Source organism: Alternaria viburni (assembly GCF_023758015.1).
Source record: "Alternaria viburni strain BMP 2772 chromosome Unknown scaffold_5, whole genome shotgun sequence".
NCBI classification, from domain to species: domain Eukaryota; kingdom Fungi; phylum Ascomycota; class Dothideomycetes; order Pleosporales; family Pleosporaceae; genus Alternaria; species Alternaria viburni.
Genome location: NW_026055774.1, coordinates 191962 through 209690, shown reverse-complemented (window position 1 = coordinate 209690; position 17729 = coordinate 191962). Strand labels below are relative to the sequence as shown.

The window sequence follows — 17729 nt, the reverse complement described above, 5'->3', positions numbered from 1 at the left end:
GTTGCCTAACATACCCATGCTTGGCAGCTGATGGGCTGGAGGTACATTGGAAGGATCGAACGTACTCACCTCAACAATCCCTACAAACAAGCTCTTCTTATCCCCAACCATGGGCGCGCTTGAATTCATCTGCGATCGAAGGTTCCACCGCAGTTTTGTGCTTCCCGCCAACCCAGATGCCGACCGATCCAAACCCTATCATGTGTCTTACTCCGACTTTGGCGACGCCGACAGCAACGCAGTCGTCTTGTTCTGTGGAGCTATGTTTGGGCAGCGCCTGTCTTACTCCCCTTTAGATCAATTAGCAAAGAAGCATCATGTCCGAATCATCCATCCGGACCGTCCCGGTGTTGGTGGGAGTGATGCTGTGACGCCTGAAAAGCGGATTCAGACCTGGCTCGGTTGGTAAACATGTTCTTCCATTAAGGCGGCTAACTCATCCACGTAGAAATGGTTCCCCAACTCCTGGCGCATTTGAATATCGAGCATGTCTCGGTTGCTAGTCACAGTGGGGGTGACATCTACCTCGTGAACCTTATCCTCGCCTATCCACACCTGCTGAATCCCAGTCATCCATACGTCTGTTTCTTCGCTCCATGGGTACACTACTCCCACACGAAGATGACGCATCTACAGGCTACTGGGCTTCTTCCCGCGTCTCTAATAGGGAAAATGGGCCCCGTCGCCAGATTCATCAATCAGAATGTCGTTCCGCTGGTTGGCTTGAGCGGCACCCTCGTTCAAGGAATATCCACTTCATTGTCGCGCTCAAGCCCTACTGCAGGCCCAGTCGCTCTTGCAGCGTCCGAAACAACTGAGCCTAGAGAGCCAAATGGTAGCCCCCACGACACTCTCTACGATGTCGCACTTGACGATCCAAAAGTCGTGGATGACCTGCGAAACCACATTACCAAGTTCGTTTTCGCAGAGTCTGTGGACGGCGTCTCAATGGACACACAGATGTTCTTGAGACGCTCTGTTCCATGGAGTACCCCCATAGTCGAATGGGAAGATCTCGACGACGCAGTACAGCTGCTGTCCAAGACCATTGGCGAAGATGATCGACTGGCAGGAAACAGACGGGTCTGGGACATCGACTGCATGCACGCAGAACAAGACCAACTGGTCGGCGATAAAGGCCGGGATTGGTTCAACGCGATCTGGGTACCAAGCCAAAGCTATGATTACAAAAATGAAGTGCTCCCAGGTACCGATCACGACTTGTTGGTGGACCCTGCCTTTGGTGGGAGCGAGAAATGGTTGCAGCGGGTCAGCGAGTCCTGGCAGACTTCGCAGCCTGTCCTAGCGGCTCCTTAGCATCAATTCTATCTTTGCATCGTCGCCTAGAAGTACGTTAATCGATCGTCAAGCCTTTGGTTTACCTATACTTGCCTGCAAAAGTGATGACTCGTGCATGCAACGGAGATAACACGGCACTTTGCAGTAACACCGATCTGACGTCTTCATCCAAGCGAGTCGCAGGGCTGAACACGCGAACACCATCATAGCCCTGCATCAACCATGGCCGAAGACATGCACATAAACCCCCAACGCGCGAAGCAGCTCACCGAGAACATCGCGAGCATAACCTCGCGCATCAACGCCGCCCGCCAAGGCAGCAAAGAAGTAACGCCCACCCATCTCTCCAATCCCCCCAAAGCCCGCCTGCTAACACGCGACACTCCAGGTCCGCCTCATCGCCGTTTCCAAACTCAAACCCGCAAACGACATCCTCGCGCTGCACAAGCCGTCCACCTCCTCCCCATCCTCCTCGCAATCACCGCTACAAACGCACTTCGGCGAAAACTACGTCCAAGAACTCCTCGAGAAGCACAAGATCCTGCCCCGCTCCATAAAATGGCACATGATCGGCGGTCTGCAATCGAACAAGTGCAAGCAGCTGGCTGAACAAGTGCCGAATCTGTGGTGTGTGAGTAGTGTGGACAGTGAGAAGAAGGCGAATGAGCTAGAGAAGGGGAGGAGGGCGTTGGTTGAGAAAGAATCAGATGATAAAGTGGAAGAGAAACTGCGCGTGAAAGTCCAGGTCAACACCTCCGGCGAAGAAAACAAATCCGGCGTCGAACCCTCCGACACACTCGCACTATGCCGGCACATCATAGAAAAATGTCCGCATCTCCTCCTCCACGGCCTCATGACCATCGGCGCCATTGCGCGCAGTCAAGCCACGACGCCCGAGACCGAAAACGAGGATTTTGTTAAGCTGAAGGAGGTTAGGGATCAGGTGGTTAAGGAGTTGGGGTGGGAAGAGGGACAGTTGGAGTTGAGTATGGGGATGAGTGCGGACTTTGAGGGGGCGATCAAAATGGGGAGTGATGAGGTTAGGGTGGGGAGTCAGATTTTTGGGGAGAGGCCGCAGAAGAAGGATGCGGTTGTTGTGGAGAAGGAGACGAGGGGGGAGAGCTGAGGGAGGGTGATGCGCAAGAGCAGTATGGGAAGGGAATGTGTAAAGCGCGGAAGATATCTCATTCGAGCAGTTGATTCGTGCTCTGGTGACGACGCGCAAGATGGAGGTGCATACTATGAGCTTCTACTTTAGAAGAATCTTGGAGGAAATGTTCCATTCTACCTTCCACAAGCGCCTCTTCAAATCCTCAAAACTCAGAACTTGCGTTGTTAGGTTGCAAGACCGCTAGTGCGCGTATCCTACACAGACATCTAGTCGGAAGTCAATGTGTGAAGCTCCAGAGATTATACTCGTACAAAGTGTTCTGGGAAGATGTGAGGGGTTGGATCTCTTGTCACGTATGTGACAGTAAGGAAGCTTAATATCTATCAAGATGGGTACATGAGCAAGTGTGGGTATCATCAAACCGGTATCCAAGTCTGTTGAAGCCCTCTTCCAGTATACCATGAGGTCCTGAAAGAACAGTGGTGATCCTTGCCAGTTTGCCGCAACGCGTTCAAATTATTTTCACCTGCATCTCGATCTCTACGCTTGAGTATCGCCCAGAGAAGGAACTATCTGTAATAAGCAAGCCAATCCGCTCATATTGACGTTCGCTACTTTCCACGGCCTCCAGGATGAGCCAAAATTGGTATACATGGGATGAGTTCCTAAATTCGAAAAGCCGGAGCGCGAAGACTCCCTTACCGACCTCGCGACGACAGATCCTGTCCCAATAGACTGTGTAGTGATCGATTTTGTCAAAAGGTTTCCCTTCTAGCATGAGGCCGTAGTCGGAAGCACGGCTTGGTGATTGTATCTCCCCGGCCACGAGTTTTCCCCGTAAGACGATGAACCCATGGGATATTTGACCCATAGGATCATCGCCTATAGGCACTGTAAGGGCGCTGAGAAGAGTAGCAGATGCCTCCAATGGAAAATCGATTTTAATGGGCCAGTACACTTCCCCGTGGGTGGCAGCCCATGACCAGGACGGAGCGCGCCATTTCATAGTCCTATTTTGGGCTGGCGCGCGAGCGAGCCAGCCGAGGCTCGAGATCATAAAGCTTTCCCAATGCCCTGCTAGATATCTACCCATCTCTGGGGGAACGAGCTTAGCCAGTGCTTGTATCGCAGGGAAGATGTCGTCTTGGTATGTGAGCGACTTTGACGAGTATGTGGTCACCAACTCCTCCCATCTCTGTTCGATCGCCTGGATCTGAAGTTTGCGACGTGCCTTATTGGAGGAACACCTTATCGCGTGTGATAATGACGTAGTATCGTAGGAGTCGTGACTGGCTCGTCGCTCTTCGTCATCGCAGTACGAGCATTCGATACTCTTGGGCAATGAGAACATTTGTATGTCGAACGCGCATTTTTGGTTCATATGGGAATTGCTGTGTTGAAGACTACCACATTCGCAATCGAAACACTCCCGACATTCCCACCATAGCTCCGCCGCCATGAAGTGAACAATTCTTCTAGACAAGATCCGCTCTTGAAAGACCCAACCTCGGTCTAAGAGCGGAGCCTCCCCTTCGGGCAGCACATTGCGACAGTAAAGTTGATATGTATTACGGTCGCCGTTCTTAAACGTCTTTGTACGCGATGTATATCGCTCATCGAGCGTCGCAAAACAACCTTGACGAGGGTTGGCTGACCACGTAGCTGCCAACGTCAAGGATGCGTTTGCAAAAATGCGCGACATTCGACTTCCTTCGTGGCGCCAATCATCGATAGAGTCTTGAATGATACCTGAGTCACAATTAATGAGTTGTGATAGACTTCTCAGCACAAAACAACAGGAAAAACTCACACAGCGAGTCAATCCACAGATATCTGAACCCGATACCGTGTGCAAATTGGATAGCATCTTGAAATGTCTTGGGCAATTCTCCCCAGGGAATGTCGTTAGTATATTGCTTGAGAGTTGCTGTAGTAGTCTGTATCAAAGGCTGTCGTCCCCAGCAATGGCTCAAACAGGCGTACTCTGCATCAGCAAAACCCCCGGTATATAGCCTGACTTTCGTAGGTCCTTGGATTTGTATTAACCTCGTTGGTAGTCGCGAGCGTGAGTTCAGATTACATCGTTTGTGATTTAATAGGCATTTGAGATACCACTTCTGCACTTTTCTGAGAGCAGCTGAGGAACCCGTATGGCCAGTGACGATAGAGATTGGCTCGATGAAACGCCATGGACATGGAATATCTGATTGCTTCAGCACAACTGTAGCGTCGGTTCTGAAACGGGTTCAGCATCATACTTACTGTTTGATTGATGAGGGGCGCTCTCGATGCCTTCGAAAGGTGCGCTCTTGAGGTCAATCAACATATTGTATTTCTTCTTAGATGGCACACAGCTGTAGTAGTGCAGATAGCCCGAAACCAACAATGCAGCATTGTCAAAATGAACATGAATGTGAAGTTCACCGTCTTGAACTCGTTCCATGTAGGGTTCGAGTGCCCAAGCGATAATCTCGCAGCCCGGGCAACCTTTCTTTGCGGCAATAGCAGCTTCTCCTGCCGGCATGTAGTGTTCTTCATATTCTCCAAGACTGTGCCTTTTGCGATATCCAGAATCCCAGACCTCATTTCCGAGGTTGAGGCACACTGAACATATTGAATCGGGAGAAACTTCCAATCCAGTCGCAAGGGACCCTGTTGAGTCATGCGAAGATCGACTTCTTTCGGCGTTGCCATGTGCGGTCGTAGGTCGCTCTTCCGTTGCTGGTGATAGCTCCTCCTTTGTAACGGCAGATAGCTCTGGTGAAAGCTGTCTTCTTTTCGAAGGATTCGGAGATGCGATAAGGCTGACAACTCTGGATCTTTCTCCAGCAGCTTCGACCATCTTCGCGGGTGGACAAGTGTAGCTTTCAAATGCCGCATACAGACATGTAGAGGAGGACAAGCAGATGATGTGATGGTTACAGAGAGCAAAATAGCGTAGAGAGAATGAGACAAAGAGACTTCAGTGCTGAGGAGTTGGGGTGCAGCTCAGGACCTCGGGAAGGCACAACACAGCCTCGTTACACTACATGCATGTGGGTCTACCTCGTCAGGCAGCCAGCTCGGCGCGACTCCGCCAGAGCGACCTAGTCATTCTACGTTCCCATCCAAGGAATCTAAAGAAAATGGTATGAGTATCGTACTAAGTTATAATTTGTAGATTGCAACTCGCAGTAACAAGGGCGGAGCAAAAGGGCGCAACTGTCATCGAGCCATGGTACAACATCTCGCTTAGCACCCAATACATCAATGGTACCTAGGAAGACCATACTATGCTTGAGGTACATCCCCAAAGGAAGTGATATTTAGAAACGCTACATCCGTGTACTTTAGACAATGCGCCTGTTCCAACACCTGCGGTTTCTCAACTCATCAACACACAGCATCTTACCCAATCCACCTCAGTTCGCCCAACAGTTCCACGATTCACCGTAGCATCGCTGCTCCTCCTTTACCCCAATACCATCGCCACAAATCAAATATGTCAGCAAAAACGATTGCACACCCGTCCGAATCATCCTCTACCCCATCCACACCTTCCGCCAAACCAGTCTTCTTCTGGAAGCCGCGCGACGGCCACGGCTACCTCTGCCAATGGTACTGGTCGAGGTTCACCATCAACGACGAAACCTATGTAACCGCCGAGATGTGGATGATGGTGCACAAAGCGCGCTGTTTCGGCGATGAAAAGATCGCGAAACAAATGCTGGAGACTACGAGTCCGAAAGAGCATAAAGATCTGGGACGAGAGGTCAAGGGGTTTGATGAGAAGGTTTGGGATGAGCGTATGTACTCCACGTTCTTCGCGGTACTTCTAGAAGAGGATGCTGACTGGGTGACAGAAAAGCTGGAGATTGTGAGGCAGGGCAATTACCATAAATTTACGGTTAGCGAGGACGCGGAGAACCTGAGAGGCATGTTGTTGGCTACTGGAGAGAGGGAATTGGTGGAGGCGAGTCCGTATGATAGGATTTGGGGCGTGGGCTTTGCGGAGAAGGATGCAGAGAGGAATCGGTATCGGTGGGGACAGAATCTTCTGGGGAGGGCGTTGATGAATGTTAGGGAGAAGTTGAGGGAGGAGGGTTGGAACTGAGATAGAGGGAGACGTCCCCACAGATACATGTGATGCGGGTCGCCCAGTGTATTGTTGATGTACGAGAGCTCATTGGACAATCTTCGAGACAACGTTAATGCCGGGGAAATCCAATACCTCCTGCCGTTTATACTCCGTCCTCGCAACCATGCTCGTGATACATGCAGTGACCATTTTGCTGAATCGTAGCTCCATCTCTTCCTTGACATCCTTCGTCCATGGTGGTCCAAATGTCACACCAGCTCTTTGATATTTGTCCTGCACGAAGTTACTCCAGTCTAGTTCCAGTCGAACGTGGCGCAGTTTACCTAGGCCTCTGATTCCACCCAGAACATCGATCAAACGATGCCAGCGATGCAGTTTGCCTTGCCTGACTTGATCAATGAGAACAGTAAGATCGGATGTCGGCACCGATGGCTCGCCCCGGTAGATACCTTCGGTCCGGAGGATACTTTCGGTTAGGAACTCAAGGACGTCGACGCCGAGTGTGAGGCACTCCAAACCCGGCATTTGGTTCAATAGGAGGAGCGCATAAACGAGTTCTTCGAGGAACTTGGCTTGTTCTTTCTGAAGCCGTGTATCATCGCTTGGAACCAGGATTTTGAGTACGTATGGGTGGAGATGGGTATTATCAATGATGTTAGAACGGTGTTCCTGCGAACGTTGAAGCACAGACGAATCAGTGAAATGGGCGGGGTCGAAAAGGTTACGAATGGTAAAGAAAGGAATGGCAATCTTTCGTACACGGACTCTGTTCTTACGCGTCAGGGCTCGAGAGAAAGCTGCAACAATGGGGCGACAGGTACGTTCGCTGTCCGTCAATACGAATGTAAAGCTTTGGTACAGGTAGGAGAGTACTTCGTTTTCGAAGGTCCAATGCGTGCAAATAAGATTTAGGATAGTTTCCCAACTCTCGACATGAAGCTTGTCTTTCGGGGGCTTGTCCTTCTGGGCCTTGTCCTTCTGAAGCTTGTCATTCGAATTCAGCGTCGACTTGACCAGTGTCACTCTGATAGTCCGATCTGGGGTGTCGCTGACGATGTGATCGTAAATCATCTGACGAGTCTCGCGTGCAAGGCGCAGGAAACCGGCTTCTGGCTCGACCATACTAGATATTAATCGGGTGGATTAGTAGCTTCTACATCCATGTACTTATAGCTGGGAGTCCGATGAGTTTGTGATCAATACCGTCACGCTGAATGACAGAGCAATCTCTCTGAGCAAAAAACGACTTGACGTACACATGACACCAGATTGGAGGTGACCATCTGATGAAAGCATCGTCGGACAGATACATGCTGGTTACGCCGAGCATATGGATGCGTTCGGTTGTATTGAAGGTATCCAGGCTCCGATGATGCGAGTTCGACAAGCCTTGAAACGTCTGTAAGTCCCTCCCGGATGTACTGTTCTCGAATTGGTTTGTTGGTGCATATGTCCATTTCGCACTACGTGGAACGCGCGCTGGTAATTAGCGGCCTGCGATGTTGTCTGATTGATATTAATGAAGCGTGCGGTAAGGGTTTTCAGATGCTATTACCATGGTTTCTCCAGGTACGTGGTCCGCGCATGGTATATGAAGGCCCGAGAAAGGTACCTAAGATTAGAACGGGTGCGGGACGCCCTCCAGGGCTGCCTCGGTTGCCATCTACAGATACTGCGATGGCGCATTGTAACGCGCCGCCTACAGCTTTTGCAATTCAAATGAGGTGAGAGGGAACTCTCGGATGTAATCTTGGAACAAGGTGAGAGGCGGACGTACTCGTGCGTGTGACTTGGTGCGGGGATACGTCAAGTTAACTAGAGCGAGTCTGATTAGCAGCACTATCGACGAGAGGAGGCGCAACCGTATTGGTGATAGAGCGAGACGGGACGAGAGGGCTGGACGGAGAGCGACGCAGTGCGAGACCGTATTGAGATGAGCTCCGCTCGTTGTTGCTGCCCAGGTGCGTTGTGATGTACGCCGCGAAATCGCATGATGAGGGCTACATCGTCTTCTGCTTGTTAGCATATTGACGATAAACCACAGCGTATGCTTCAGGGTACAGGTTAGCGTCAGCGACATTGACGAGCCGGGCTGCTCCGCAATATGCGAACGGTAGAGCAGGTTTCGTGATGCCTGCGGTTTCACGGTTTTGGCGGATGAACCAGCGCCTCGGCTCCACCCACAGGCGCCAGCACGCCAGCAAATGCGGAGAGGCGGCAGGCGCGCAACCGTCATCACGTGTGCGCAACACCACCTTGGCAACGTCAACCTCGCGTTGTCTTACGGAGAGCAAGCGTCTCTTACCTGCGATACACGACCTGCGCGAACGAAGCGCGCTCAGAGGCCACCGACATGTCGACAATGATCACATTTGCCGCGAACAACGAGTTTTTCCGGAAGCGCAAAAGTGCGTATAGACCGTGCGCAACACAACAAGCAGCAGGCAGCTAACAGCTGCGCGTAGGAGTCCATCGCGCATGCGAATCATGCAAGAAGCGCAGAGTAAGCTACAGCAGTACCGTAAACCTATCAAGGATATCTTCTAACGCTATACTAGAAAAGGTGCTCGCATACTTTTGATGACGACGAGGGAGCCACGGGCGGTGGCGGCAGCGTTCCCCAAAGTGGTGGCGGAAGCAATCCGACATCCTCAGACAGTCCTGGCCCTGCTGCGAACGGTCATTATCATGATCCCAGGGGAGCGCGTGGAGACTACGGCCATGCTCAATCCACAATGCCGCCGCCGCAAAGTCCGGCCTCGGACCACACAGTCCAAACACCACCCAACTTCTTGGGCTATCTCAATCCTGAAGCCGTCCTGCGAGAGCAAGTTCACTCCGAGCGTGGAAAGACTGCCCAGTCACCCAGTCACCCTCCCATCGGACAATGGATCGAAGAAAGAGATCAGAGACAGACATCGTCGCAAGTGGGTTCAGGCGCTTCGCGGATTGTAGAAACAGGTCCGCATTCCAACCAGGAGGCTCAGGTATCTAGGGCTCTCCTAACCTACCTAGACGCGGTCGGAGTTGATATACTCCCTTCTCGCATGAACCAAACTGCGCTTCTCGAGATCTACTTCAGCTACGTCCATCCGTTGCTCCCGCTTGTGGACAAGGAGCTGTTCTACGAGCAGTACAACTATGGTCGGGAACCTCGAATTCTGATGCAAGCGATTTGTATTGTCGCTTCAAAACACGCAACAGCCGCCAAGCACCTTTACTTGGGTAACGAGACCCAGCCACTCAATCCACGCGAGTTCTCTCAAAGGCTCTACAATGTCGTCATTGTTGGGATCGAAGCAAAGCTAGAGAAGAATCGCGTCGTGCTCATCCAAGTGCTTGCTCTCATATCACTTCATTGCGAAGGTCCAGATGGCGCTGAGCAAGCTTCCATGCACCTTGCACAAGCCATCCATCACGCGCATACCTTTGGCCTCCAATTTGGACATCAATGGAAAAACCAAAGTTCGGAATCCCAAGGCAATTTGGAGGATGTCTTCTGGTGTCTCTGGAGTCTGGATAAGATTAACGCTTGTATGAACGGAAGACCTTTGCTGATGCACGATCGCGACAACAGTTTGAGACAGCTCCCTCAAGATCCAGAAAAGAGATCAAGCCCGTTTGGGATTTGGCTTCAAATCTCCGAGATGTTGGACAAGGTCATCGACTACTATAGGCCTGGCAGAGCTGCTGAAGAGACAGGCTGGGAAGGTGATGACTTCTTAGGATTTGAAGAGATGGTTGGAGATGGTGAAGACAAGCTCGATGGCCCTATCATGAGTAAATGGCTTCAAATCCTGGAATTTTATCTTTGCTAACCTTTTCAGGTCTCCTATCGCTTTTCCATCACACCATGTGCATGGCTTCCCACAAATCCCTCTCCATTAACGCGCCGGTCAAGTCAACACCCTCTTACGTCCGACAGAGTCTCTCCGCAACACGAGTGATCCATCTTCTCAACGCTGAATCTCCCGAGCTCCTCCCACCGCTTCCGATCGTACCCTACGCGCTCGGTGTAGCCCTCAGCGTAGTGTATCGCCACTTCCGTTCTAGGCGCCTGAAGGTGCACGTTAACCGCGCTACCGAAGAATTGAAGCAATGCGTCCGCCTCCTCGATCGTTTACGAAACTCGTGGTGGTCTGCAGGCACGACAGCTGATCTCGGACGAGCTGTACTTAGCAATGCAGCAGGGCGCAACACCAACGCTGTCAACACACCGGTACCGGTTCCAGCCGAACCCCGACCGACCGAGCCGAAGACGGAGCCGCCAGCACCGCAAAACGCACATAACAACCAAATGCCACCACAAAACCAGTCGCAGCCATGGCCGCAGAACATGGGGGAGACACCTATCGATCCTCGGCTCCAGCAACACCAAAATCATCCTCACGCCAATTCGCCCATGAACAGTCTTCTCAACCCGATAAGCGCTCCTACACCCGGTCAACACCCCACAAGTAGCGAACGTGCAGATCGTGCGCCTATGACGGGACCTCCCGCCGGCTTCGGATTCGCTGAGCAGTCACCGGACTGGCTGAATTTCGACGCTGCGTTTGAGAACTTTGAAGGCTTGTTGGGAAGTAGCGGTGCGGATTTGAGCAACGAGTTGTTCAGGCCGTTGAACTATGAGACACTGGAGGGATTTTTAGATCCTGCCGCTTAGGTATTGTTTGTACTATACAGGTTGTATTCGAGTTACCGGGGCTACGTAATGATGAAACGTAGTCATATTGATTAGCTTTGATGGCGTTGTCTATGGCCCGCCTGTGCATTGTCTCCGCCGCGCTTCGATATGTGAGCATCAAAGCTTCCATACTACAGTGATGTATTCGCCACGCTGCCTCCGTCTCCTAGAGCTTTGACATTGTTCATTGTCATTATTTTGCGACGTCTTCCCCATACTTGGCCCCCAACTCAGACATTCTCCTCTTCCAAAACTCCAATCTAGCACTGTCACAAACATCCCCGCCCCCCTGACTGGCCCAAAGATCACCCGGGGGCAACGTCTCCGTCCCAGCTTCACAAAGCTTTTCAAGCTCATCTCCCGCAATCCGGAACCATGCCTCAGCAGCGGGTATGTGCAGATCAGTCTTCTTGCCCCTGCGTGTGTTTGGCGAATGTTCAAGGGCTGTCACCAAGGTCATGCGGGCCATGCGAATCCCATTTGCAAGACTTGGATTTGTCTGCGCGCTAGCGCTTGTGGCTAGGAGGGCGAGGAAAGTGTTGAAGTACTTCCACAGTGTCTTTGCAGTTTCAAGGTCCGCTGGTGATGGCGTATCTGAAAGGTACTGCTCAGGCCCTGTGTTGACGAGTAAGCCAACGAGCAAAGCAACTACCGCACACAGTGGGCATTTATTACCTTGAAAGCGCTCTGTTATTTCCATACTCAAGTCTGGCAAGTCCCTCCACAGTCTCTTCCCTCCATACCCCATCACGAGAGGTTCTCCTGGCTCAATAGGCACCGACGCCCCGGCGTGGCCTATGTGATCGATGACGACCGTTTCATGACTCTCGTTGATAGCGTTGGGCAAACTTGCCAGTTCCACAATGTAGTCCACCAGTGCTTTCAGAGCATCTTCGTCCGCGATCTTTTCTGCAGAGGTGAGATATATTCCGATGACGTCATACCAGGCTTTCGGTTCAGAGGAGACGAGAGAAGCTGTTTTGGACGCCGAGTCCTTGGCCGGGGCTTTGCGAGTCATTGTGTCCTCAAATATGCGGTAGAGCTGCCACAATGTGGAATCCTTTGCAATAGCCCTAGAATCCCCCTCGAGGAGGCGGCCTAACCAACCCTCTTCTTGATTCTGTACCCAATCGCTAGCCATGTTGCTTCAGGCTACGGTTGAATAACTTTTCGAATGGAGACTGTAAGTCGTATATGTTGGGAACGTTCTTCGACAGGACTGAGTAAAGGCAGCAGGATATTGGAGGGGAGTATCGATGGTCGGGTGACCATGGATCAACGGCAGCTGCGCCCTTTGCGAGTTGCGCAGCACAAGGGCTGAAGGTCATGAACGAGCGAATGATGCATGTGCTATTACGACCCCGATATCTTCATACCTTCTCCCTAGATGAAGCGACACATTTAACTGAGCGCTGTTCTGCAAACGACATCACATATTATCATCATCACTCCACACCAAACCTCAGTTACCACGAAACAAAAAAACGCTCCAATATATATGTAATCATGCTACATGAGCCAGAAACAAGGGTATGCGCCATTTCTCAATGATTTCCTCCTTGTCCTTCAGAATGAACGCTACATATGCAGCCCAAACCCAGCCATCAAACATACTTCTTTCGCTCTTCCTCTCTCGCAACAGTCCAAAGTTTCCCAGACAAAAACATTAGTATATGAACAAAAGGTTCCACGTGTGTACACATCAGGGAGGTGATGATGTAAGGATATTGGTGGTGATGGTGGCGTTGGTAGCAGAGGTGGAAAGGTATAAGTCTCTTGACTTAAGCCATTCCCTCGATACCCTGCGAGAGGCGATCTTGCATAGCCTTGACGAGAACAGGCGGAACCGACTCATCAGTCGCACGAATCGTAATCCGGTACATCTATCATTTGTTAGCTTTCTCTTCTCCCATTTCAACACACATCAACATACCTGCGTCTCAAAGTTCGGCTCCAGCCTCAACAAGCATCCAAACTTGCCCTCACTCGAGTGCAACACCGTCGCACCGACAATATTCTTGCCATTAGGATCCACACCAGTCACAATACCCCACTTGAAGCCCTTGACCACCTTTTGCACGAAATCAGAGTCCATCGTTCTGTTCTTGTTGATCAGGCCAAAGATGCTTTGATGTTCACGTGGGGCACCGCCGATTTGCTTCCAACGCTTGAAGAAGTCTTCTGCGCTGAGCTCGGCGCCTTCCATGTACTTGTGTAGAAGGACCGGGAGCTGGAGGGTTAGACCCTGTAAGGCCCCGGCGAGGTAGGATATACGGATTGTGGGAGGGTCGATAAAGACGTTCTTGCATTCGAACATGATGGTCTGTTGTGTTTGGCCTTCGGGCGCGATGGAGGTGTCGGGTAAGCCCTTGATGTCCGTCTTCAGTGTTTCCGAAGACCGGTTGTCGAGTGTCGTGGTGAAAGATCCCATGGAGAACTGTGACTTGTTTGTGAAGTAGAAGATGAGAGCGCCCAACTGCCCGCGGTACTCTGTTCGCAGACCAATCTGTATTTGCTGGTCTTCGTAGAGCACGCCTTCCGACCGTAATAGGAGACGAGTGTAGCCAACCTCCCAATCAGGACTGAGATGAGCTGCGCTTGCGAGATTTGGTGCTTTGGAAGCCTTGCTCAGATCCATGTTGAGATCCAGACCCTCCAAATCACTTGATATCGCTGCGACACCGTTGGCGCCATTTGCTACGCCAGTCTTGGCATCCTTTGGTACGGGTTCGGTGAAGCTTCTCTTGACACCCGCAGACGTATTCTGCCTTGCAAGACCAAATTCTTTGAGGTCCGCATTTGCATCCTTGCCACCAACCAACCACGTTCGCTTGTCGCTAGTAGTGGCGTGCTTCTGGTGTAACCGCGAGAGCAGCGCTGACGTCCGTTCTGGGTAAGGAGGCATCTCGTCGCATACGGTGCGCAGTAGGTCGTCCGTCGGCATGGTGGCGAGTGTGAGGTATTCGCATGCTCTTTGCTGGAGTTCGGAGTCGAGCGAGTGGCTGTAGGCGCGGAAGGCTTGAAGAAGCTGAGGTTTGATCTCGGGGAACAAGTTCACGTACTTGACGTAACACGATAGAAGTATCGCCCGTGTGGTTGACGAGCAGCCTCGCATCTTTGCGCTCAACGCCATGAACTGCTCGATTGGGCTGCATCCTTTGCTATCCGCAATCAAGTGGCCAAATTCTCCGAGCAGGTATCCACCAATCTTTACAAGCGTCTCGTGGCAGTCCGATTTGATGTACTGCAGGATCGTTTGCGCGGCGTACACTTGTAGCTCTTCGTTGTTCGTCGTGATCTGGATAACTCGTTGCCAGACTTCGTCGCTAACGTGGTCTCCAGCCATAGCGATCAGCCGCAGCGATATGTCCACATACCACTGAACGTCTGTGGCGTACTTCTCGGTAAGAATCGCAATCTTGAGTACCATCTCTTCCCGTATCGCGTAGTCGGCAGATTGTAGGTATCGGAGGAGTTCGTTCACGATCGCTTGCGCATTCGTCGGATCACACATGCTGTATAGTAGGTCCAGACCCTGTCTTCGTACACTGATATCCCTGTCTCTTAACGATCCAATGATGATTGCTTGGTGCTTCTTGATGGGGTCGAGGTTCTCCGAGCGAGCAGCCAGATGCGTCATGGCCTCCAGCCCTAGATACCGCACGTTGGTTTCCCGAGACGCGATGAACTTGCCCAGCCGTTGTGATATTTGAACCATCAGGTCTTGCTCTGTGTCGAGGTGTATTACGAGGTTGATCGCTTCGAAGAGGACGGCGTTCTGCGCGTTGTTCTGCTGTACGTTCTTGGGCATTTCGAGGGCTGAGTCCATGATCTTTTGGAGCGCTTCGCGAATCAATTTCCGGATATGTGAGTCCTCTGTTTCTGTTAGTGCGAGTCTTCAGTAGTCGGAGAGGATACGTACCTGGAGGTGGGTAGTACTGCAGCAACTTGAGCAGCTTGACCAGTATCCATGGACATGGTACCTTGTAGTAGAAGTAGCCTTCGGCACACTCGTTGTCCACTACTATCCGCTTCAGCCTATTCGCTGCCTTGATATAACTTCCCTTGTACTGCTCAGTGTTGTCCTGAACGAGTGCCGTAACCAGAGAGGTGACCGAGAGCGCCACGCCCATGTCGGGGTCGTCCATGAGGGATATTATCCGTTCCGCCCATTCGTGCTGTACGATCGCAGGGTGTTTCCGGTATAGTCGCAGGAGGGTAAGGGCAGCCTTCTTCTTCACAAATGCCTTGGAAGCCCTATCCGATGTCAGCTTGGCCACCAAACCCATCTCATGCCACTCACGGTGATATCAGAAGCCTGTGAACCTCGGCGCTTAGTGCCTCTCCCAGCTCCTTTCCACCAACGTTCGCAATCGCATGCAGCGCCAGACAGTTGTTGAGCTCATTGTGGTCCAGCAGGTCCTTCCTGATGCTGTTAACGACCAGGTGTAGCAGTTCGTGCTCCTCGTGTAGGAATAGGGTAACGGCGAGGTATCCGATCTGCTTTTCCGAGTATTTGGTCGCGGAGATGAGGTTGACCGCTTCGAGATGTCCGAAATCGACGTTCCATCCGAGGATGTATATGTAGAGGAGCTGCGGGAGTCAGCAATAGGGCGGGAGAGTCGGTGAGTGGCGTGTGTACCTTGCAGACGTATTTCTTCTTCTGGTAGCCATTCAGGCCGGCATCTGGGGGGAGTTCTGTCAGAGCAGGTCATGTGGAAGGTGTATCCAAGGAGAAGTACCTCTGAACTTTTGCCTGCAATACTGTTAGCCTTCTGGACATGCTTAAACTCGGCAGCGTGTACCCACCGTATGTTGGCCAATTCCTTGTTGATACGCTTCTCTTCCAGTTCTCTCGCGCGAGCATTCCTCAGATCAGCGATGAATGAGACCAGTCCTGTCCGCGTGTGAGCTTCGGTCCGTTGTCTGTGGGCATGCCGTCATGTACCTCGCATCGTGGGGACGTTGCCCGACTGCTCCCGGCTGAAGAGGCCTCCACCAGCCCTCGCTGCCATCTTGGAAGTGACCGAGGCCGCCATGCTGGTGGTAGTAGACGACGTGGTGGGTGGGCGGTTCCCACCTGGTAAGTAGCCCGACAATGCGGCGGCGGTAGTGGTGGTGCGCTATGGAATGGTGCGGTACGGGCCTCGAGGCAGGGTTTATGCCGGCGTGCGCGCTGCGGAGCGGAGGTCGATAGTTCGCGAAAGGGGCGCCTGTCAGCGCTTTCTAGACGCTGGCTGCAGGCTTATGGCGCAATCGAGAGCAGGACATGGAATTGGAACGAGCAAGGAAGACGCACAACACCCCGGCAAGCTCTCTAGTTGTTTCTCTGCATGCACGACTGACGGGGGGAATAAGTGGATGTTCTACACATGGATGCCAAGCAAACAGGGTCTAGCGTGTAGCTCCTGCCCGTGCGAGTCAAAGTAGGAGCAAGACATCGCGATTTTGACCCTTACGGCAAGTGCAGGTCCATGCATTCAATTTTGGACAGTACGCAACAGGGCACCTTTCAGCAAAGCCGCGATAGCCTTGGAGTCCACTGTATACACACCTCCGACCGTGCCGCCGCTCTCCCCCGAGCTCCGCAAGCTATCGATGAGATGCCACCCGCAACACGATGAGGAACATAGAGACTAAGGAGACAGCAGTCACGTCCGCTATACAAAACATGCATCTCAGAAACACGACCGCCTTGACGATGGCTGTTTGGAGTCGTTGTACGGTCCATACCCAGGGCAAGGACATGAGTCGAGAGGAACACGCGCATTTATAGTAAGACGCGTCAACGCGCCGATCACGAACACAAGACACGATAGGATAAGTTTGAACTTTCAAATCATCATTTACTGATATCAGGTATACCCTCGATCCTTCGACCGTCCCATGTAAACGCCAAAAACACCCTCTCATGCTACACACCACCGCGAACCCCCGTACGCCTCAGACTCTCATGCCATATCCTTCTCTCTACTTGCTAGTAGTGAAGTCGGTCTCGAGGCTGCTCGATCCGTTGTTCTCAGCGCGACCACAGTTGCACGCATCCTCTGTCCGCTTTCCGCAAGCGCATGCTGAAGAATCGGTGGGGAGCTTGTTCTCGGTGGCGGCTTTGTCGCAGGCTGTTGATACGTCAGTATACATGAAAGAGGTACAAGGTGGTGGGCGGTAGGTGGTAGGTGGTGGATATTGGGTATACGGACTGGGGAGAGAGGGCATGAGGTGAAGGAAAGAAGGGAGCGACATACTGCATTGAAGAGCAGGCTGCTTTCCACACGAGCACTTTGCCTCTTGAGCGCACACGCAGGTGCCGTTGTTACGTCCGCAGCAGACCATCTTGGATGTTGTTGTAGTTGGTTGGTGGGGTTTGGGTATGTAGTTGTTGGTGTTGGTTTGCGAGATTGAAGGTAAGATTGAGAAGTAGTGTGTAGATTGGTAGATTTTGAGCTTGTAGATACCTTCAATACGTCGACAGACAGCCCTTCTTTATACCCGACTACTCACCTACGTACTATGTCATGGACCCTGGATTGCTAGCGCGTGAATCCACGTGAGTGGCT

At 51.9% G+C, this 17729-nt stretch overlaps 7 protein-coding genes across 7 annotated transcripts; 4 read left to right on the top strand and 3 right to left on the bottom strand.

Moving 5' to 3' along the window:
* Positions 1-450: 450 nt before the first annotated feature.
* On the top strand, positions 451-1317 carry J4E79_002921 (uncharacterized protein; the record flags this gene model as incomplete). The annotated part of the gene is made up of 1 exon (XM_049351818.1): positions 451-1317. The coding sequence occupies one exon, from the start codon at positions 451-453 to the stop codon at positions 1315-1317; it is 867 nt and encodes a 288-aa protein (XP_049213289.1).
* A 204-nt stretch (positions 1318-1521) lies between these two features.
* On the top strand, positions 1522-2425 carry J4E79_002920 (uncharacterized protein; the record flags this gene model as incomplete). Its single annotated transcript, XM_049351817.1, has 2 exons — positions 1522-1626; positions 1688-2425. The coding sequence occupies 2 exons, from the start codon at positions 1522-1524 to the stop codon at positions 2423-2425; spliced, it is 843 nt and encodes a 280-aa protein (XP_049213288.1).
* Positions 2426-5891: 3466 nt separating this feature from the next.
* J4E79_002919 (uncharacterized protein) lies at positions 5892-6503 on the top strand (the record flags this gene model as incomplete). The annotated part of the gene is made up of 1 exon (XM_049351816.1): positions 5892-6503. One exon carries the CDS (start codon positions 5892-5894, stop codon positions 6501-6503), a length of 612 nt encoding a protein of 203 aa, XP_049213287.1.
* A 69-nt stretch (positions 6504-6572) lies between these two features.
* Positions 6573-7610, bottom strand: J4E79_002918 (uncharacterized protein; the record flags this gene model as incomplete). Its single annotated transcript, XM_049351815.1, has 1 exon — positions 6573-7610. The coding sequence occupies one exon, from the start codon at positions 7608-7610 to the stop codon at positions 6573-6575; it is 1038 nt and encodes a 345-aa protein (XP_049213286.1).
* Positions 7611-8850: 1240 nt separating this feature from the next.
* J4E79_002917 (uncharacterized protein) lies at positions 8851-11151 on the top strand (the record flags this gene model as incomplete). Its single annotated transcript, XM_049351814.1, has 4 exons — positions 8851-8896; positions 8954-8991; positions 9047-10268; positions 10316-11151. The coding sequence occupies 4 exons, from the start codon at positions 8851-8853 to the stop codon at positions 11149-11151; spliced, it is 2142 nt and encodes a 713-aa protein (XP_049213285.1).
* A 214-nt stretch (positions 11152-11365) lies between these two features.
* Positions 11366-12313, bottom strand: J4E79_002916 (uncharacterized protein; the record flags this gene model as incomplete). Its single annotated transcript, XM_049351813.1, has 2 exons — positions 11366-11787; positions 11848-12313. The coding sequence occupies 2 exons, from the start codon at positions 12311-12313 to the stop codon at positions 11366-11368; spliced, it is 888 nt and encodes a 295-aa protein (XP_049213284.1).
* Positions 12314-12953: 640 nt separating this feature from the next.
* Positions 12954-16211, bottom strand: J4E79_002915 (uncharacterized protein; the record flags this gene model as incomplete). The annotated part of the gene is made up of 8 exons (XM_049351812.1): positions 12954-13055; positions 13106-15048; positions 15095-15429; positions 15476-15765; positions 15815-15858; positions 15915-15928; positions 15982-16069; positions 16121-16211. The coding sequence occupies 8 exons, from the start codon at positions 16209-16211 to the stop codon at positions 12954-12956; spliced, it is 2907 nt and encodes a 968-aa protein (XP_049213283.1).
* Between the last annotated feature and the right edge of the window lie 1518 nt (positions 16212-17729).